Source organism: Leptosomus discolor, chromosome 1 (genome assembly GCF_034619465.1).
Source record: "Leptosomus discolor isolate bLepDis1 chromosome 1, bLepDis1.hap2, whole genome shotgun sequence".
Taxonomy (NCBI): Eukaryota; Metazoa; Chordata; class Aves; order Leptosomiformes; family Leptosomidae; genus Leptosomus; species Leptosomus discolor.
In genome coordinates this window covers 74,091,506-74,114,272 of record NC_141391.1, presented here as the reverse complement: position 1 = coordinate 74,114,272, position 22,767 = coordinate 74,091,506, and the positions used below count along the sequence as shown (strand labels likewise).

At 39.9% G+C, this 22,767-nt stretch overlaps 1 protein-coding gene across 3 annotated transcripts in view; it reads left to right on the top strand.

The window, feature by feature from the left end:
• Positions 1–22,339, top strand: part of GABRB3 (gamma-aminobutyric acid type A receptor subunit beta3) — a 193,382-nt gene extending 171,043 nt beyond the window's left edge. For 2 of the 3 annotated variants that reach the window (XM_086482205.1, XM_086482206.1), the window contains 3 exons: positions 6,445–6,597; positions 10,959–11,203; positions 21,989–22,339. In XM_086482205.1, coding sequence (XP_086338331.1) covers positions 6,445–6,597; positions 10,959–11,203; positions 21,989–22,339 — 749 coding nt within the window. Of the gene's footprint in view, positions 1–6,444; positions 6,598–10,958; positions 11,204–18,026; positions 18,084–21,988 lie in introns of all 3 variants that reach the window. The other variant, XM_086482207.1, reaches the window with a different exon arrangement.
• Positions 22,340–22,767: the final 428 nt, after the last annotated feature.

Below are 22,767 nucleotides of genomic sequence, written 5' to 3'. Positions count from 1 at the left end.
GACTGGATATGCTTTTGTAGGATGGCTCTTTTGGACAGCAGTGAGAATACAGAGAACTTACTTGGGAAGCTTTTAGGATAGTCCAAAGCCACCTTTTAGTTCAGTATGAAATATTTCAGTAAAGGCACAATTTAGTAATTCAGAGATGAGAGAGATTTGTTACATTCAGGAAAAAGAGAAACCCAGAGAGCTGTGAGACAAATATGAGAGAAAATGAAAACTAGGAGAAAATGTAGAAACCGACCCTAATTACTAGGACCATGGTGGAAAATAAGTCAGACATGCATTTTTTTTCTTTGGCTTTGAGGTTATTGATGTCTCAAGGGAAGATATTAGTTCTTTGAGCGCAATATCTCAGTTAACATTGCAGAGATTTCAGTATGGAGTGTGCTTTGATTGTATAAAACTAAAAGAAGACTTCAGAGTCATGCCATAAACAGCTTTTGGACTAGTTATTTCTCCTGTCCTCCTTGAGGATCAGTGCTGTATAATCTTGTGTAACTTATGCAAATGGAAAAGTCTGTTCCCATAGTTACTACTGAGAAGCAACAGTAATCATGGGGAAAAAAACATAGATGATGACAGAAAGCTGTGCAGGTCTGCAAGAATACTGGAGGAACTGCATGCATGTTGAAGCATAGCATTGAAGTTAAAAATCATCTTGCCAAATTAGCAAAGCGGGTCTGAAAAGAAGTATAAAAGTGCAAATACAACACCTGTACCACTAATTATTCCCATCCAAATTCAGGTTAGGTAATACCAGGTTAGGCCAGGTTCTGTGCATAGAAATCTAGGGGTTGCTGTTGACCTCAGGCTGAACATAAATCAGTAACATCTTTTTGGGAAAAACAAAACAAAATAAAACACATCCTATAAGGAGTCTGACTTGCATTGCTAAGGCCTGAGCTAAGTATTTGTGGTCATGGGTAGCACTTTTCAAGACAGTTGTGGAGCAATAGAAGAGAATCTGGGAAAAATTTTAGTAAGTATGAGTGGAAGTCTAGAAAATGGAGTCTCTGAGATTACTGGAGAAACAGGTGTGACTGTGTAGTTGAAACAAAGAGAATACTTGGTGGGAATTAAATACAGTCTTCAAGTGTCTAGAAAGTATCTGCAAAGACATGGGCAATAGCTTGTTCTCTTTATTCATGATGGAAATAAGAGAACTTTATTGCTGTGAAGAAGAAAATTCTGGTGTGACTGTCCTTCTAACACCAGCTGAAGGTCATACAGGCTACCAGAAGACGTGTAAAAATGGCACTGGATGTCTATGTGTCAGTGACTGAATTAAGTCTGTAGTCAAATGGTATCAAATCAGTGCTGTCAGTGAGCCTAAAGAGCTATTCAGCTCTTGAACACTTCTGTTCTGTCAAGTGAATATCTCTTAGGACACTATTCAGTTGTCTAAATGTAGGTATCTGGTGCCTCTTGAGATGCTTTAGAGCACCTTGCTTAGCAGTTAGGCTGCTGTTCTGGAGTCTTATGGTCTTGTGACCTATGTGACAATCTAATGCTTCAGTATTAATTACTTAAGTATTATTAAGTTCTAGTCTTCAGTAGCCTAATGCATCTCCAACGGCATTAGACAATTAAATCACACCCTTAGAATCACCTGGCTGTAAGTCTAGATCTCCATAGTGTACACTGAGAGCTTATGCACCATCTGTGTGTAAACATCTGCATGCAAACACCTGAAATTTAGTGCCTAGACCTGTGAGCTGCATCCACCTCCTAAATGTTTGTTATCCAGAAATACTAAGAAACTGAACAGGAATGGGGACATGTAAAACATCACCTAGAAGCTTCAAGATGCATAGCGGTCAGAGCTAGCTTCGCAACGTGTTAGTAAGAGAAGGGTTGTCTTAAAAGATTTGAAAATTAATTATATGCTGTATCCTGAAAGATCGATCTGTAAAGTACATTTCCAATTAGCTGACGAACCTTCCCAGAAGAACAGATTAAAATGAGAATTCTGTAACTGACCAACTCTGTTATCTTGGTTCGTACTTGCATAAAACAGCAAGAGACTAATTTAGCCTTGGAGCTAGATATTTCAGCTTGCTAGCTTTTAATGAAATTGAAACAGAAACAAGTAATTACTTTTTACCAAGTGCCCAAATATATGAAAGAGGAATATTTTGGGCTCAGTTATTGATTAAGCATTTGTTTTTATGCCTGCATTCTCAATCCTGTTGTTAGATTTAAATACCTCAGGCCAAAATCTGTCATTCCTCTACTCTTTAAATTAGTTCATAGACATCAACGTTATATGAGATGGGAGGAAGGGTAACAAATCTGGTCCCTGAATAGCGACACTGTTCTTTAGGCAAAAAAAACCCAAATTTTGATGGAATGTTAACAACTAGAATTTCTTGGTAATTAATCTCTAAATGTACTGAGCCTTCATTGACAAATCATTATCCAAGCATAATCAGGCAAGTAACAGCGTAATTGTTGAGCTCACCAAGAAATCCATTTTTATTAAATAAATTACACAAGATAGTTCCTTCTTAGATAAATAAAGATCTGGGCTTACACTCTGTTTCATGAAGGTTAGGACCCATCCTTTTTGCTGAGCTTTAGCCGTCCAGACAAAGAGGGGGAAAATAAATAGGGGAAATAAGGAATGTTCCTTCTCTTAATTCTTTTTTTCCACAGACTACTGTGGTCTGTTTGCTGGAGGTGAGATATTATAGCAGAGATGACAGGCTGGAGGCAGGGCCAATAGATCGTCTGTGAAGGCATAAAAGCAATATAGGTGAAAGTAATACAAACTTGTGTAGTCTCAGGGAGAACTACCTAAAGGAGAACTCTGACTGCATAGTATGAAAAAATGAGGCTACGGGTTCATGTTGGAATTTCAACCTGAACTATACAAAGACCAAATTATTCTGAAATTTCCTGAGATCTAGACCTCCCAATAAAATTTTAGCTTGGAAAATCACCACAAAACAGGATGACATTCTAGTTACCTTTATGAAACTAAGCAATGTGTCAACTCCAGTAAGTAGCTGTAACGCCAGCAAGACTTTTCGTTGCCCAGGAGCTGCAGACTCTCAAAACCTATCCTGAGACTTGCAGGGCTAGGATTCACCTTGGTCTGATTTAAGGTGAATATAATTTCATTCTATATATGAACTAGGTGTCCTAGTTGATAGGCATCTAGTCAGTACAGTCAGTGGAGCCTGGAGACAAATTCAGTCCTCCAATAGGAGTCTGTAGGGCCATGAAGATGATCAGGGGGCTGGAGCACCTCCCCTGTGAAGACAGACTGAGAGAGCTGGGATTGTTCAGCCTGGAGAAGAGAAGGCTCCAGGGAGACCTTATAGCGGCCTTCCAGTGCTTAAAGGGGGCCTGCAGGGAAGGTGGGGAGGGACTTTTTACCAGGGAGGGTGGTGATAGGATGAGGGGTAACAGTTTCAAACTGAAAGAGGGGAGATCCAGATTAGATATTAGGAAGAAATTCTTTACTGTGAGGGTGGTGAGACCCTGGAGCAGGTTGCCCAGAGAAACTGTGGCTGCCCCCTCCCTGGCAGTGTTCAAGGCCAGGCTGGATGGGGCTTTGAGCAACGTGGTGTGGTGGAAGGTGTCCCTGCCCATGGCAGGGGGGTTGGAACTAGGTGAACTTTAAGGTCCCTTCCAACTCAAACTGTTCTATGATTCTATTTTAGGAGGAGGTTTCATTTACTAGATTGACTAGATGAACTGACTCTTCTGTAAATGTAATTGGAGCTTAGACATCTAGCTCATGTGTATGCAGTTCAAGTGAGCCACTTAATCAACTGCTACTTGAGATGGCATAGGGCATGGTCTCCAGCTGCGCATCAAAAACATGTAGGGGCTATGCCGTATCCACCAACTACATGCTGGTGTCTGAGATGTCATAGGGCATCTCAAAAGAAACAGTGCACCTTCAGAGTCACAACTGAATCTCTCTGTTACAGTCCAGCTCCAGCTCTAGAGCAGGAAGACAGACAGCCCTGGCCCTAGTTATGGTTCTTAGGGTTCTATTTTCTAGGTTCAGGACAAAGAACCTGGTACTTGAAACAACTTTATGTTGACATCTCTGACCTTGGGACAATCTGTCTGGAGAGTCCATCTTTAAGGCCAGGTCACACTAGTTTCAGTAATTACTGTTTCTCATTAGATGGAGATCGTGATGAGTGATGGATGATCATCACGGGTGGTGAAGCACTCAAGATAAATGTCTAAAGTTTGCTCTGTTACACTGTTTCTCAGTTCAGGATTTCATTACTGAACATTATTGACATAAGTGACACATTACTTCTCTCCACTATTGTCACGTGCCTCCATCCATGCCATTTTCCCTGCTTTATCAATAGCAAAGCGCTCTCTTCTTTCTCTGAGGTTCCCCAATGCAGCCAGGGTCCTTGGCACTGGAGCAACCCAAGAAGAGGCTTTGATTCAGTGATTCAGTTCCACTGAACCTTCTTGAATGAATCCTTCAGACTAATTTATCAGAGTCAGTATTTTATGGGAGATTTTACAATCATCGTCTCTATCAATGATGTTCCACAGTCACACAGACCTGGACAGGACTTTTGAAAAGGAAGAGATTTATAGAGAATCCTTTGCATGGGTGGCGTATTGTATGAAATAATTTTCCTCAACCGAGCTTTATAAAGATTTCTGTCTGATGCGGTACTCTTATTGCAGAAGGGGGACCAGGTCTGCTACATTTTTATGTATTTCATGATGGCAGGGTATGCTTCTGTTTTATTTACATAGTCTGCAGACACAAGGCAATGAAAACTGTTTCATAAGAAGCTCAATGAAAAAGTTAATCTTTGTTAGCAAAAAAGCAGGCATGGTTTCAAAGAGAGAATCTGTCTTTTGAAATGAAACATTGTTCATTGGAAAATGAAGATGTTAAGCAAGCTAAAGTCTAAATTATTCTTTGCTGAAAATTATGTTGACTGCTTTAGACAGAAGAAAAACCTTGTTCTGATTTTCATGATGAAATAAATTCTCTGACTCCACCAATATTCTCCTATTGATGAAACCAGAAGGCATTTCAACCTGGAAAAAATTACCACTGATTGAAGTAATCACAGCGACAAAATATATCTACCAGATATTTCTTTTTCCAGTGATAGTTTTCCTGAGATTCTTTGATAAAACAGTTAAGGATAGTTGCATAAAGTTTGATACTCCCTGGATGCTTCTGCTGCCTGGAAATGGTGTAGCATTTTTTTCTGTCATTTGACTCAAAGTCTACCAAGCTATCAGGAGTGTGATGAAGAGAAGTCTGAAGTTTTCTGTTCCTTCTTTCTCTTTCTCTTTCAGGAAATCAATCTTTCTTGTATATACGGGCAAATGAATTGTCTTATATTCATATGCAAATTTATGAGCATAATTTAAAGGGAAGTTTGTCATTTTTTAATTGTTTGTAGGTGTAATGTTGCACATATTTGCATTAGAATGGGTGGGATGTGATCTAATATCCAGTTGGGCCCTCCATGTGTTCAGAAAAGTTTTTTAGGATGTTGACTGTAACTAGAGCTTTTAGATGAGTTATTAGAAGTATCATATCTAAGACTAGTAATGCAAACACTGAAATCGTGGAGCTAATGTTTTGTGAATGACTCCCTTTGTCTTGTACAGCTGCACTCAGTTTAATCTTTGCATTTGGTGAAAAGTCATGATTTGTGACTTCTAAATATACAAAATATATTCAGTAAGATTAACCAATTTTGAAATACGCCAATTTGAAGTTAAATAATAAAATATTTTGTGTGAAACATTGACATTCAGGTTATTAATTTTTTTCCCCAGTATTTATTTGCTCCAATTGTAACAATGAATGCATCCTATATATGTATACTGCACATATATACACACACATATAAATCGTCTTTCTTTTGCTTAAAATATTTTTGGAAGAAAAATTCTGTCCAGGTCTAATTGATGTTAGAGAATCTGGTCTGGAGGCTTTTCTTCACTGGGATTCATTACAATTTATTTTTGACACCACAGGTAGCGTGTTTCTCATAGTTCAGATGTAATTAAGAAGTGCCATCTCGTGAACAACTCTGCCATGTAAATAGAATCTTTCCACATTACTAATCATCTCAGTATAAATACTACATAAAACTGTGTATTTGGATATGGATTTTACTTGCAGACCTAAGCATCTGTTTTTAAAAACTAACCGGTGCTCACCCATCTGTTCAATAATCTAGAATAATTTACTCTCTCTCTTTTCTTCCCAAATACAAATTGCTTGGATATCACTATATTCACTTCAAAGTTTCCTTTAATACCAACCAGTAATACAGTGAAGGCGTTCTCCCTACTGTTCTGCAGATGTCATACTACCCCATAAAATGTGCGTGCTTTAGTTTCTACGGAAACTGAAGGCAACTATCTGCAAGTGTCTTTTCTTCAGTATAAATAACACTGTTTTCCCCTCACTTTCCTCAGGTGCCTATCCAAGACTCTCACTGAGCTTCAGGTTGAAGAGAAATATTGGATACTTTATTCTTCAAACCTACATGCCCTCCATATTGATTACCATTTTATCGTGGGTGTCATTCTGGATCAATTATGATGCATCAGCAGCAAGAGTTGCCCTTGGTATGTGCTAAGACTGAGTGGGACATTAAAATGTCAGACTGAATGTAGCCTTTGGAGGTTGTTAAAGACTGCAACGTGATGTCGATGTTTTGGTATTCCAAAGTCATTTATGTCAAAATCATGTCATCCAGTATCACCTCAAAAGTGATAAGTTTTCCCCTGCATGCAAGAATGTAGCTACCACTAAATCTCTGACATGAGCTGCTCATATGGGTCCCAGCACTTTGTTCTCATCAAAGTTAATGTTGTTGGCAGTAGCTTCAGCAAGGGGACCAGCTCCAGAATCATACTCCAAGGGCTTGAGCGTGGGCTTCAAGTCCAACTCAGTGTGGGAAGACAAGTGAGGCTCCAAGCCTCCTCCTGAGGTCCTGGATGCTTTAACTGACCATGACAGGAGCAGACCTCAAGAACCATGTGCTACTTCAGAGCCCAGGGGCACATCAGTTATGGACCACGATGGCCCACCTAAACCTCAGAATGCATGGTATGCTAAATGACAGCTTAAAGTGCTGTTTAACTCATGGCATAAAAACATGGATTTGGCACGGGTCAGTGGTCCCTGTCCAAGAACTTTTCAGATCAAAGTATCCTTTAGATAAGGGAAGGTGGCTTCAAAATATCTCAAAGGAAATATTTCATCTGTTACAGAAGCATTCTCAGGGATAGGTATAGACAAGGAAGATTAAATGGATCCATAAATCCTTATGACTACTGCTGCATTCATCTCATCCCAAATCCTGTCTTCAACCCTGTGCTTCCCAATAGCATGTACCTTCCTGCCCAAAACTTGACACTAAGCCTATGCTGTATAACTTCCTGCTGTACTCTCTTCTTTTCTTAAAACAGGAACATATTCCCTGGTTCCCTTATTTTTCTGGTATGTACCACAGCAAATTGGGACTCCAACCCATGTCCATCTGATTCTCCATCTCTGTACCCTGTACCTGCCAAGGTCCCACATACCAAAGCAGGCTGGGCAGCCACAGCTGTACCTTTGTGCAATAACCTGTTACGTCCTAGCATCTGAACTTGAGTAACTGAAGATATTGTAGGTTAACTGCATTTACTGCACAGTAATTCTACAGATACTATGGACTACCTGGTGCATATGGGCATGACACAATCTGGCATTACCACTCAGCAGCTAGTGCATGCTCAACAGGTTGCAGATAAGTAGTAGCTTAATGGGAGGTGGGACACAGAGTCCAAACAGCTCTGATGTGTTTGTACGTGAACTACTGGATACCAAAGATCCACCCTGGAGACATTATGACTGAGTGAGGGGAGTACTTCAAACACATTAGTCAGCATCTAGATTTTATGTACTGGACTGCAGAGGACAGATGGTTAGACAGAAGTTACCAAACCCAGTGACATTCCATGCCCTTCTGTAATGGGTTCACGTGGTTTTTCCTTGTTTAAGGAACAGGACTGTCTCATGTGGCCTATTTCTATGCTGCACAAGTTCAAGTACTGTACTGTGATACACAGATATTGGAACGAAAGTCGGAGAGTACATGCAAAGGAAACTCAGGAGCCCAGATGTTCTATTTCCAATTGACAGAAAGTACTTTTTAGAGGACAAAAATCCATCTAAAAGGTTCTTTTGAGAAAACAATTAGAGCCTTGGTGATTATGTCTTGTATCACCTGATGTTTGTATAATGAAGTTCAGTACTGTGAGTTTAATCCTATGTTCCTTTGTATAGCTACTTTTATGAGTCTAAAGCTGATACAAAATGGTATCAAAGTTTAAAGGCAATATAGCACCTTTGGACATAGGTAAGTAGCTCTGAAAAGCTCATTTCAGAGGACGATAAGGCTTGCTGGCTTAGGTATTTGTTAGAGAAAGAGCTCCCTTAGGGACATTGCAATCCTTACAGATACGGAGACAAGCTTTTTCTCAACTCCTGCAGGAAGCCTGTGTTCTCAGAAAGAGCCTGATTTTAGTTCATTTACTTCCATGTTTTGCTCCTGTCCCTGGTTGCTTCCTGCAAACGATATCTGTGGTCCAGGCTGCACTGAACCAAGTAGTTCCCACAACAGAGAAACCCAAGCGTGGAGCAAAGGCCAGCTTGTTCTAAAGACTATGTGCTATATACACTTCAGGTAGAGGCTGATAAAGGGCTGGTCTCAAGAGAAATATTCAAAACCATGAATTCTGGTCGAAACTTGAGTTTTTGCTAGTTAGCCCTAGAAGTTCCTAAATTCAGTCCTTTAAGTGAGGAGAAAGGAAATCTCAAGAGTTCACACTTTTGGGAAGGGTGGTAATCACAAGATTATCCTCTTGGTGAGTGTCAGCTGCTTGTCCTTCAGCTGTGCTTTGAAATAAATTATTGATCTTCAGAAAGGCATTTGCCTGCAGGGCGTCAGCAGAAGTTCCCAGGGAACTATTTCCTTTTAGTTAGTGGTAGCCACCTTTCTATTCAGTGTGTTTAATCTTCTGGATCACCAAGAGAGTCACCAAGCTCTCCCTGTGTGGTTTTTAAGGACTGATCTCTGGAATCAAGATTACAGTCTGGGAACAGACACCAATATTGTGGGCATTATAACATCCACTGGGCAGGCTTCTAAGTCCTTTGTTGGCCTAAGCTTTGGTAAGCATCTGTGGGGTGATAGTGAGATGCTAAGAGTATGTTAAAAGAAATCTGTGGGATTTCTGATATAAAACCCAATTTGATCTTAGGTGAGTTTTGGAATCCCTTGTGGGAAGCAGCAGCAGGTAGTCCTACAAAGAAAGAAGCTAATTCAGGCTAGAGAAATCCCTTGTGCTGCAAACATTCATGATAGTGTTTGCTGCAGTCCTCCACCCTTCTGACCCATTCTTGTGCTGGCATGGAAGTTTTCTAGAGACTTTGTCAAAGTTTCTTTAGGTAAAAATAATGTGTCAACTACGCTCCTCATTTTACTGCAGAGCTGGGTGAGTTATACCCAATACAATTTTTAAATAAGCCTGTGCTGTGTGTGTCTGCTGTATTTCAAGCCATGAAACATCTGACATCAACCCACACTTGTTTCATAGTTTAAAGGAAAAGCACTGAAAACCACATAATGCTGACCTGCTATATATACAAAATATCTGTTACAGAACCTCGTAGGCTACTACTGCAGGTCCCTGGATTGATACTGTTCACACCGAGAGCTTGATTTTGAGTTATATTGTCTTTATTTCTGTGTCTTCAGGTAAAAGAAGCTGTGCTTTATAATATGGCAGCAATTTTCTTCCGTCCTTTATTCTTTTGTTCTGCCTGCATTTTGGTGACTACTCGCAAACTCATGGTATAGTTATGGAATCAGAGAAAAGAGTAGCAGAATGGACCTATTAGAATGGCCTGCCTCTTTTACCGATGTAAACTTATTCCACAAACCAGTGTTTTCAGCCACCTGTGATTTGCAATTCCCATAAAATTTCCAGCAGAGATACAGACCCTGCCGTTTATTGTGAATTCAAGCAGACTGACAATGAATTTGCTTTTCTTAGCAGCTTTTCAAAACAGTGCTCTGTAGTATATTTTCAGGTGCTATGTGCATCCTTAGGTAAATAAGAGTTTGACATACCTTATAGATTTTTTCTAGGTTCTTTATTAGTGTCCAGTCAATCACTATCAAAATGCTTCTCTCCCTCCTTGCCTTTTTCTTTCCGCAAATGGACATGTCTGCCTCTCACTGCTCATCTCACTTCTATGTAAAAATTAGACTACTGCTCTAAACAAATCATCTCAACTCCCTCTTCTATATTGTCCTTTCCTGAAACAGGTGTCTAAAATAGATGGGATGAACTGCTCTAGAAAGGTGCCTGCCTCTTTCCATCTACTACAGGGGGACCCTACAGGCCTAGCTTCAGCCAAGTGCTTAACTCTTAGAAATTTTAAACTGCATGAGAGGAATCCTTTACAGTCTATATGATTACTCTGCCTTAATATGTGCACATGGGTTTATCTGTCTAGACCCCTAATTAGTTTTGTTGCTTTTTAAAAACTTCTGTCCATTGTGTTGAGCAGCACAGTGCTGGAAGAGCGCACCTTTTAATACTTGGCAGACTATTTGCCTTCCTGGCAGTTTGGTCTTCATGGAAGAGATCCTCAGTACAGATACACTGACTTCCATGAATCCACATTAACTTATGGCAGTGGTGCCAGGCCCCCTTGTTAGCTGTTCCCCCTGATCATGTGAAGGAAATATTGTAGCAGAATAATAGTGCATCAAGCTTTAGTTTTGCTTTTGTTTTCAATGATGTCACCTGTGAGATATCTTTCACAAATTTGTAAGCATCTTCAAACTAACAAGGCAAATTTGACAAGGCAACTTGAAGCATGGTGTGCTTGGAGTTGTAAGATATGTGGTCTTTTCTTCTTTGTTTAGGAATTACAACTGTGCTGACTATGACAACAATCAACACTCATCTGCGAGAGACTTTGCCTAAAATTCCGTATGTTAAAGCCATTGACATGTATCTTATGGGCTGCTTTGTATTTGTCTTCTTGGCCTTACTTGAATACGCCTTTGTCAACTACATTTTCTTCGGAAAAGGCCCTCAAAGGCAGAAGAAACTTGCAGAAAAAACAGCAAAGGCAAACAATGATCGCTCAAAGTTTGAAGGCAACCGGGTAGGATTCTCTTTTCTTCTATTACCAAAATTAACTGTGTGAAATAAACAAAAAATCTCACATAAGAACATCATCAACCACATTTTTGTGGACAAACTTTGGCATTTTTATATTCAAGAAGCTTCATAGAAGAATGTATTTAGGCATACAGAAATCAAAGTGAGTATGATCTGTATGATAAGTAGCTGTAATAATAATAAGGAAAGAATGGGAGTGCAGCTAGCTTGAAAATAAAGGCTCAGATCTACAAAGGCATTTGTCTAAATCAAATATAATTTAACTGTGATTTTGTTTAGATACCTACATAAGGGAATCCAGGTTCTGAGCATAATACTTTTTCTCACTTCAGTTAGAGCAGACTCATTTAGAATGGGAGAGATCAGATAAAGGATTAGTTCTGCCATGCTAATTAATTGGTCAGCACAGCTAAGGCGCTGCATGTGGCATTGTCATTTGCTGCTGTTTAAGACCAGCAGAAAATTGTGATTCCTAGAGAAACTTTCAGATTGATTTCTGAAGCATAGTATTGGCATGGGCTGTGCTGATTACACTCCAGCCTATTTCCTTGCCTGGAGTGTTACTTCATCCAATGAATACCCTTTTTTTTTTTTTGTACCTTTGGAAGGAAAAATCCAGGTATTCAACACTATATGATGTTAGCAAGCCATGACAGTTTGAATAGAACACCGGTTTTGGCTAAAATGCTTCCAGTGAGGCTTTAGCATTCAGTTTTGTTGAGTAAAACTGTTTTTTCTATCAGCTATAAATTAAAAGAGTTCACAGTGACAAAAGTACTGCCTGTTTTTAAATACCAGTATCATAAAAGTAATTTCAAACTGTGTTTTTGATCCTAATGATTCTGTCTGCTAGAGTAAATGTAATGCAGAACTACACCTAATTATCAACACTCATCTGTGAAATAATTTTTGAACCAATAAACTCACTTTTGTCTGCTATATTATGAAACCAGATTCTCATCACAGTTGGCAGCGCTGTGATGGGGCTAAGTCAGCAGCAAGAATGTATTCCCTTTCCTGGAAAAATGAGTAGTTATAATAATAAAAAAAGCAGATGGAAAAAAAAAGCATCACAACTGAAAGTAATGAAGAAGATTTTAGCTGTAAGCAGGTAATGCAGATGTATTCACTAAGGTTCAGTTCTCCCAGTGGAAACCATCTGGTGAATCTCATTCATTTAAATGATTTACAGAATTCAGTACAGGTCTTGTTAATGGGCCCAACAGCACCCCATGCCTGACTGTTCTTCTATCTTGAGATCAATTGGTCTATATTGTCAAAAGAAGCATGAGTACCTTAACTAATGAAAATGAGGTGTTCTCATACCCAGATCATGCCATTTTTATATCCCAGATCTGATAATACCATGTATCAAACTTTTTTTTCTCACTTTTGAGTTACAACCTTTTATTTTCTCTCTATACCATCCTAAGCAAATATCAAGGACTCTTCTGATTTCTCTCTGCTGACTTAATGTCAACCATGCATGAATGAAATTAGGATACAAATTCAGCACACCAGAGCTGAAAGAAGAGCGTGTTACTTTGACCCTTGTAGTCCCAGCTGTGAAAGGGACCTCTGTAAGCTTTGTAGAAATGTGTATACTCATACTGCTTGTGGATATTTGCTGTTCAAATGACACAGAATAAATAATGAGGTATGGTCACATTCTGTGTAGAGAACATTTTGTCTCCAGGCCTCAGCTGGTGAAGTCAACAGAGCTTCGTTACAGTTACTGCATTCAGTGACTTCAGAGAAGCAGTGCCAGCATACAACAGGAAAAGACAGAAACATTAGGTAGAGCGGATTAGAAATCTTCCTTTGAAACAAAGCATAGACAGAAAATGCAGATTCAGTGGATGTAGGACATCAAATTGGAGTTTCTCATTCGAGAAACACTGGCACATGCAAAGCAGAGGGAATGAGCAGCTCAGAGAAAATCCTTTAGACAAAGTTTACCAGGGCTTCCAGACGGCACAGCCCTGAAGCAGGAAAATGGTTTCCATGGTTCTGGATCATGCCCACCATGTACCACTGTACAGACATCCATGAATGTAGCAGAGCAGGTGGTCATGCCAGAGTTTTTAACATACTTGCCATGGAAGACAGTACATGAAAGCTCGACAACCTTGGCTCTGACCTCTTCAGGGGCAGTAAAGAGACATTCACTTCCAACCTCTCCTTTGTGGCTCTTGAAGATCATTGAATCTGATGGAAATAACAGCTGCTTGGCAGTTGCTTGCTTCTTGTTTTGGAGTTTGGACTCAGGGCCTGGATGTCCTGGGAGAGGCTCACAAACTCGAGGGCATACTGCACAGCAAGGGAGGCTCAGAGCCATAGATGAAGACTACTTTGCGCAAGTTCAATGAAATTATTGTTTTTGTGATTTCAGTGAGGCTTCAGGCTTTCATGGAGTCTATTTCCATTCAGAAAGGGAAGATTTCTAATCCTGGGAAAATCTCATGTGTTTTACGGCTGAACGACATTTTTAAGGAAAGGGAGCATGCCTAAAACTAGGCAGCCCCCTTTGCAGCTATATCCACTGTTTGATAGCTGTCAAAGTGTATGCTGTGCTGGAAAGAAGATTGAAGGCATTCAAATATAAAACTGGAAGAATTATTATTTTTAGTTTGTCTCTAAGACTACCATTTTGGCTTGATTTGTGTGGCTGTTTTGTTTTAGTAATTGAATTTGCTTGTATACAAACTGTGTGAATGAGCTCCTTGTCATTGATTTAGAGTGCTAGCTCAGGGCACTAGAAAAGAACAAAAAAACAAACAAACAAAACACAAAACAAACCAAGTGAATAAATAAACATTAGTCCATTTACTGTCCACGTCGGATGCTGTAACTTGTGGGTGTAGTGACAGAACAGCTCTGTGCTGTATCAAGTCCAGCCTGAGTCAGAATGGTCTGCAGCACTGTGGAAATCACCTGTTTTTGTTAGGAGGCAGCACTAGCAGAGCAGAGGCAGCACAACATATTGCCTGGTATTCAGACCCTGAGTTCAAGCATTGCTTTTGTGGTACCCGAGACTGGGAGTGCTGCTGGGGCAGTGTTTCTCTCCTAAGCAAATGGAACAAGAGAAGAATGAGGGAAAATGAGATGTTATTTTCACTCAGGAGCATTTTAACCCATGGAAACCAGTAGAACCAGCATAGACACTGGTATTGTAGTTCATTTTTTACATGTCAGAGGACTGAAGTCTGGAGTGCAAGCTAGCAGGCTTGGTTATAAACGCTTCTCTTACAGTATCAAAAGGCCTTTTCATGCTTTCCTAGTCTTATTTGATTGTAGAGAGGGAGAATTTTAATAACAAAAATGTTCTAGGCCACTAAATCCACAGATGTGGGTATGTTTGTGTTTTATTTGATAATTACTGTGCAAAGCAGCCGCTGTTCATGCTCAGTAACTCTGCTTCCTAATGCGTGCATTTGCATTATCCTGCGTCAGAGGTTCTGGGTTTGAAAAGCCAAAACTGGCACAGCCATCTCCGTGTTGGTGCTGCTGCTGTGGATGTGCCTCTCCAGAGCCAAGCTTTTAGGCACTTCTCTCTGAGTTATTCCTGATACACTACCACTGAGGCTTGCTGTGTTGAGGAGAGCTCCACCAGCTGCTCCTGCTGAGCTGGCTGTTGGCTTCACTGCTCCCGTTACAGCTTTCTGTCCAGCTCTGCCTGTGTGTTAAAGCCAATGAGCCCAATAGCTCCAGGCATAAGGGAAAGAGCCCTCCCAGCATGGAAACGGCACAGCCAGTGTCCTCATGTTGCAGGGGTGACAAAGAAGAGGAGTGGGGAGAGGAAAACTCTGCCCTGTATTCTCCCGTGTGGCAGTGCTGAAGGTGACATGATGGCTGAGGCACGTCTGACTAAACTGAATCTCTGGAAATGATTTCAGAAGGTTCAGAACTGGTGATGAGATGAAACCTGAGTGAGCCTTTACAAATGACTCATCTGTGGATCAGCAGCTGACTACAAAGAAAATTTCACACTTAGCCGTCTCTTCTTTTGACTGCTTTTGCATCACAATTTATTTCAGATAATGCACTGTAAATAATATTCCTTGCTGAACTTTTCCAGCCTATCCCAGTGAACCGTAGTTACTGGAGACAAACAGAGTACTCCACTTTTGTGTATAACCAATTTTTGTACACGCACCATTTTTGGATTGAAAACTCTCTTTTGAAAACCTTGATACACTGCTTCATATATGAGGACAAGCTCTAGGAAAAGGAAGAACTGAGTTTTGATTTTTCATAAAATACTTCTTCTGCCTGTGGTATCGGTGCCTAAATTAAACTCCTCTGTGGAAAAACTGTCAGAAAAGAATAGGTGGCCTGTAATAATGTTTTCCCTTGAAAATTGATCACCATTGTTACGGATCAATTCTGTTTCTCCTGTTTGCGTTGGCAGATTCAGGCTTCATTTGTAGCTCTCTGTGTACTTTCAGTTTTGCTACATAAATTGTTTCCTTTAAATAAGGCCCAGATACAGCCTAATTTACAAGTAAATCAGCATGAGAGAGCTCTAAGGCAATCCTGTTCTCACTTCTTGTTCACTCTTGTGATAGAGGCTACTGGCATAATCAGCTGGTGAGCATGTGTTTTGGACATTGCTCCTTCTGGGCCAATCCACAGAGGTTATGACTTGTTACAGTCCCCTGCTAAAAATATTGTTTCTTAGTTCAAGCTGTGGCAATTTACGTTTTCATTTTGGTGGGACCAAAAGTTCAGCCCCAGGGTATCGATCAGGAGGGTAACTATCACACAAGCTCATTCAAGCTGCAACCCCCCGTGGCTGTCAGACATGTGGGAAGAGCTTCCTTTGAACGAAAATAATGCATAACCCTTTATAAAAAGGCCTTTCTCGTCTGGCAGTCTCTGCATGTTTTTTTAGCTCTGGAGATTCCTGGCTCAAACCCCCACTGTCGGCCAAGGCGGCAGCTTCCCACCAAGCATTGCTGAGAGCAGAGGCTCAGGCCACTTAAATCTACTTAGCGCTTTTAAAGAATTGTTAATTGTAGCAGCCTTCTCACAAGGGGGATTTTATTCTGAGAATGAATATCTTGGCTGCTGTGGCAGAATTATCACTCAGTTTAAATTGCAAAATACAAGAATAGCAAAGCTGGCAGTATTCTCTTGTGTGTCTTCATCTTTCCTGGATACTTTTTTTGGTGCTGTTTTGAACAGTGGGATATTTCTGAAACATGAGTGTGATAAGTAGGTGCCAAGTTTTGAAAAATATCTGTCAAGGGTGATGAGCACAGTTCTTGTGGGAAAAACTCTCAGCCTGTGGTGCTTACGACACGGACATTTGGCGTACACTGGGAGACTCATACCTACACTAATTTTGTTCTGAGTGTACTAGTTTTGCAGAAGTATGAATGGTGCAAATCCAGAGACAGTAAGAAGGACAGTACATGCAATCCGTAGTACAGCCCAGAGGTTGTAAGAAACCAGACAATGTGAAATACAGGGCAAGGCCATACCACACATTTATTTCCTTTTCTGCCTCTGTTGAAAACATCAAGGTTAGTTGTCAAACTCTATTCTTAATCAACGGACAGTGATATTAATATGAATGTTCCTAATTATTTTTCTTCTTCATACTTCCCTTGTTTTTCAAGATCTTTCCATCTTCCCAGTTCTGCTGGCTACCCTGGGCTCATCTACTAGGCTGATATAATGTAATTATCTCTTTCTTTTTTTGTGTGCTTATTAATTAATATAAATACATTAAAATGGTAGTTAGAGGAGTATCAACTTTTAGACTCAGGGAGAACTCTCAACACTATCATTTTTGTTGTGCTTGCAGTTTTAAATTATTTTTTAAATATTCAAGGCATAATGTGGTCAATGAGTTTTGCTTTAAGCATAGATAAAACTTAGGGCCGGATTGTGTGTTGTTCTACATGTTGGAAAGACATTTATATGTAAGTAAAGAGGATGAAAACTACTACCAGGTGGTTTACGCCTTGCAAAACCATAGATGCTTGCACCAGGGCAGATCAGGTGAGAATCTCCAGGTAGCTGGGATCTAGATTACAATTTCCACTGAAAATAATTTCCATTTTATTATAATTTTAAAGGGAGGTCTATTTCATGGGATAACGTACTTGAATAGTAATTTTGATGTAAAATAATGCAAGACTAACTACAGAGACAGCTTTTCATGCTGTTATTTAAACCTGCTATTTGCATTTATATTGCTTCATGTGATGGAAAGTGTTTACATGGTATTTAAAAATTGGGGATTGATGAACTCCTAAACATACCTATGGGGTTTGAGCAAAATGCTTCCTCTTTTTCTTTTTCTGTAGTAGAGTGAAAGACTTACGAGGAAAAAGAGATTTCATTGTAAAGTACTCCTTAAAATTTATGGAGTATTAAACAGAGAACTAAATGAACATGGAATAATTCAGGTGCTACCTAATAGTAAATCAAGCCTTGTGGTAGTTTCCCAACCCTATTAGTTTTCAAACTGGCATTCAAGCTGAAGTTTTCCAAGAATCTTGATTGGAGAGAGGTATTCAATAGCAGCTCTTGTCTTTAATTTCTTTAAAAAAATAATACCTAACATCTAAATGAGCCAGTATCTTGTTTAGAAATAAGAAGTAGATTTAGGACTTTCTGGGTGTAAAAGAGCATTGAAGTTTCATATCTACAACATATAATCCAAGTTAAACCCATTGATGACATGATATTCCTCCAAGAAAAAGGACCACAGGTTCTTTGTGAGCCTTATCTTGGTTCTCCTCTTTCTGGCTTCAGTTAGGTAGGTTATGGTCATTTTTTTGTGATGACGTTAGGCTGCTAGAGTCTTCGGATTTTTTTATTTGTACCGTAATATGTATAGTTCAGAAATGGTGAACCTTCAGAAGTGATTCTCTTTTTCTGTGTATAAAACGTCTCACAGCAGTTCATGCTTCTCAGCCTCCAAACAGTTACGTGAGATTCAAACCCTTCACCCTGGTGCAGGAGCTGTAGTTGTTCAGAGGTGGGAGGGATGGGGTTTGATTAAAATTGATTCTGAAGTAAGAGCATCAGTTTTGCATATTTGGATCCATGTTGATTCATCAGGGAATTAATTAATGATTTGGTACTCAGCTGTTTCCATCTGCTTTGATGAGCTCACTGGGAAACACTCCATGGAAACAACCAGCCCTGGCTTGTGTCAGGGAGGAGATGGGAGCACCAGCAGTGAAGACCACAGTGGGGAAACAGGAATGAATGGCTTCAGGTGGAGCCATGGTTGGCAGGAAGGAGACTGCAAAAGCATGGAGGAAGAGGGTTGGCAGAGAGGGCAAAAATGAGAAAAATTTAGGTTAAAGAAGGATGGTAAGGAGTGAGGGGAAATTGGCCAAATCCTCAATGTCACCCCTCTCATTTATAACAAGGTTCGAGAGCAAAGCCTGGCGTTAATATTTTGGGGTGATTTTCTAGCGCGCAGACAGTGACATTTTTGATCCAGGTGATAAAATGATATTGTAAAGCTCTTAAAGAGTAAAACTAATATTTTATCAAAGGCATTGGCCTTGTTCATCATGTGTAGCCATGACTGTATGTAATCTGTTCAGCTACTTTTCTTAACCTGTGTCTGTACGTGGGGTAACAATTTCCCTGGAGCCACTGAGCAACACTCATGTTCACTCATGGAGGATTTTACCTTACCTGTGTATTCAGGCAAACATGCATCATCTTGCACAGGATACCCTGCCATTGTTGGTTTGCTTCTTTATTCATTGAGAGAGCTTGTGTACGTTTGTCAAAGTCATTTAAATCATTGCTTAAATCATTCAGAAGTCATGTTTATGTGCAAATACTTTTTAATGTGTTGCATGCATTAAGTATTCATACTTCACAACATCACCTTAAGATTGTCACAAAGCGTTAGCATATATTGCTCTAATGTTGTTGAGGGCTTAGGTAGTTTATCCAAAATCTCTGAAGGAATCCATACAGTTTGCAGAAATAGATCTTAAGAGTATCTGTGGACCAGAAACCTGATTTTAGTTTCTGCAGACCCCTTCTTTCCTCCATCTGCTCCTTCCTTGTATTTGATGTGCAAGTATGATGTTCTATTAACAAAGAGATGCATTTCAAAAGTATGTTTCCAAATATGTTTCATTTGACATTTTGAGAAAATGTATGTTGTCATGCAACTTTACAGGACATAACGGTATCTTCAGACAAAGCATTTACACAAACGTTGCAACTTTCTTGACCACCTTTGTAGTTTGATTTATAGATGCAGTGATGAGCAGTGAAAAGGGGCAACATCATTGGCAGATCAGAGGCAGAAGCCACGTTAGGGTGGCGCATAAGGTTGGCAGATAAGAAGGCTACACAGTGCAATGAAATAAGTGGAATAAAATTAATTCCTTGGTTAGGAGGAGCCTGAATACATGGGTGTACCCTCCAGAATACAAGCTTTCAGCTGACACCTCACTTTTACAAAAATCCAGGCTCAGTGTAGAAGGACAAAGTACACATGGATGGGCTGGTGTTAGTATATATGTAGGTGGCAGAATCAGGAGAGACCAGGAAGCCCTGAGGGAAAGAGCAGCTGACGTCTGTAGTGGTAGAAGGAAAGAGAGTAGAAACCTACAAGGAGAAGATGGTGCTGTCAGGGTGGAGCCCAGCAAAATGGTCTCTGCTGGGGTATTTTTTGGTAAGCTGAAGAACATTTCTCAAAGCCTGGCAGGAGATGAGAAAGGAGATGACGTGTGATGCCATGGGGGCCTGGATGAGAGATTTAGTTCTAAGCTTCGTAAGGAAAATGCAGACTATGGAGAGATTTTACACAATGCTGTTACAAATCCTGATCATAATTTCTACTCTTTGTGGAAAAAAAACACCAGAGAAAACTGAATCAGTTCTTTTCAGAGACCACCATAAGTAGTGATGATATCCATGACTGTATTTTACAGCTGTGTATATTCCCTGGTTACAGCACGAACTCATTTCTACAAACCTCAAGCTTGTACTTTTGTACCTAATGGGTTTCTGCCATAGGGAAAATAAATTCTTCTTAATCACCACTGGGGCTTCTCCACCCCATTATTTTGGCTCACGTTTATTTTTATTTATAGGCACTCATCAGCATAATGTGCTGTTGCCTACAACAGCAGGATTTGTTGGATACCTTAGGATTGTTTTTATTCTACTTGCCTGTATGTCATTCATAGCATTTTAGATTCTTTTTCCATTTACAAGAATCTTGGCAAAGCATTACTAATATACTATCATAATTGTTTTCACTAAGAAAAGATAAGCTGCAGCATCAATAATTAATGAAAGAAATATCCATTTTACAGAATTTTAGCAAGATTGAAAACAGCTAAATGCATATGGACAGCCACATAGCTATGCACACTTTCAATGCATCACACAAAGCTTGCAAAGGACATGGTATCGGATGATGACTGTACAAATTTCAAAAGACTATGGACAATAGTGTGTTCTCAACCAGTTTTAAACAGATGCTTCTAGGATGAGTTGCTCAACTGCTGCACAGTTAACACAGGTAGATCCTGTGGCAGGTTAGAAAAATGTATTAATTGCAGGATAAACTGTGGATGAATAAACTGTATGTGTAAAATGGGAAGTTATCCTGTGTGCCGTGATTCACTATCTGTTTCTGACATGGGGAACTCGAGTTCACTTGAACAGAGTCACACATGCATTAACCGGCTGAAAATACCCAGCACAGAGCATTTGTTTTTCGTTCACCTGTAATTTTCCTTTCCCAAATCTGGCAGGAAAGTTGGAGCTGATCCCTGCATCTCTGCCCATCCTGCAGCATGCAGGGCATGGGGCACAAGGGGATGTGGTGCTCCACACTGAAGCTACCGAATGCTAAGACAGCATTGTTTGGGACTTCTCATCAGTGCCGCTCATGGGAGCTGGAAGTGTTTCTGGACTGAAGGAGCCGTATCCAACTCTATGCTGCTCCTCCTCTGTTACTACTCAGGGGGACTGGAGGGTCTGGCCCAGAATTTGTTGAAGACTCTAAATTATCAGAACCTTGCTCTTAATGGCATCACATTGCTCACCTGCTCTCAAAACTGCTCGCTGCCTCTTGGATATGGAGGTGGAAGGGAAGAGTGCCACCTATTCCCTCAGTTCAGCAGATTTCTTCCGTGTCTAGGTTCATTGCTCTTAAAGATCACTTACCCAGGTGGAAAAGCCCCACAGTTAAGCGTTGCCATGATTGGAAAACTATGCGAATAGCTTTGGAAAGAAAAGCTTAGGAGAAGAGTTGTAAATAAGGTCTGTGATTGCAAAATGCAGAGTTCAGCAGGTCAGGACTTTTCTTGTGATTTTAGCAAACTTCACAGGCACTTTTTTTCATCTGGTTTTAAATCCCAGATAGAAAAAAAGGTAGTCCAGTTTAATTTAATTTCCAACTGTAGCAGAGAGAGAATCCATCCCTTGCCCTCTCGCCCCATTGCCAGCAAGGTAGAGATTTCACTAAGCTACACTATCCTTTAAAACACAGCTGGTTTAGGGGGAGAGGAAAATGATTGGTTTTGCCAAATACGGTTTTGTACTGGAGTTGTTAGCATGATGACAACCTGGTTTGTAAAAGTATTTGAGTACTTGTCTAATTTTAAGCAGATGAGCATTGTCATTTTTTTCTAAGGTTATCACATGCATAAAACGAACACTTACTTTCTTAAAGAATGTATGGGTTTGGAGATTGAATTACACCTGCATTCTGCTGATAGATGTCAAGTCTTTTGAAAAAATTTGTATTTTTACCCCCTAGGTGGACACACATGGAAACATTCTGCTAACATCTCTTGAAATTCACAACGAGGTGGCAAGCAACGAGGTCACCACCAGCATTACGGATGCCCGAAATTCAACGATATCCTTTGACAACTCAGGAATCCAGTACAGAAAACAAAGCTCACATCGCGAAAGCCTTGGAAGGCGTTCATCAGAAAGAACAGGCTCCCACAGCAAGAGGGGCCATTTACGAAGAAGGTCTTCACAACTGAAAATAAAAATCCCTGATCTAACAGATGTGAATGCCATTGACAGATGGTCAAGGATGGTGTTTCCATTCACATTTTCTCTTTTCAACTTAATTTACTGGCTATACTATGTTAACTGAGTGACTGAACTTTTTTAAAGGACTTCAGTTATAACAAGCGAAATACTAATTGCCTGCAGAGTTTATATATATATTTATATATAAAAATACATATATATATGAACTTTTACTATATAGACCATACTCATGTATGTGTGAATACATGTAGCAAAGAATTGTGTGTACTTAAAAGCACATACTACAAAGTAAAAGTATATGTATGCACACACACATGTACACATTCATTCTGAGGTTATGGACACTTTAACATAGAATGCACTTCAGAGGAACTTTTTAAATTGAAAGGCAGATGTTGTTAAAGCAACAGGCCTTGAGAAAGTAAAAGTGTTGTATAATATCACTACAAAACTTTGATTGTCATAGAAATTTTCAAACGGCTGTAATCGTGTATAAAGTCAGTATTTAGTAACATCGTTTGTAAATGCTGC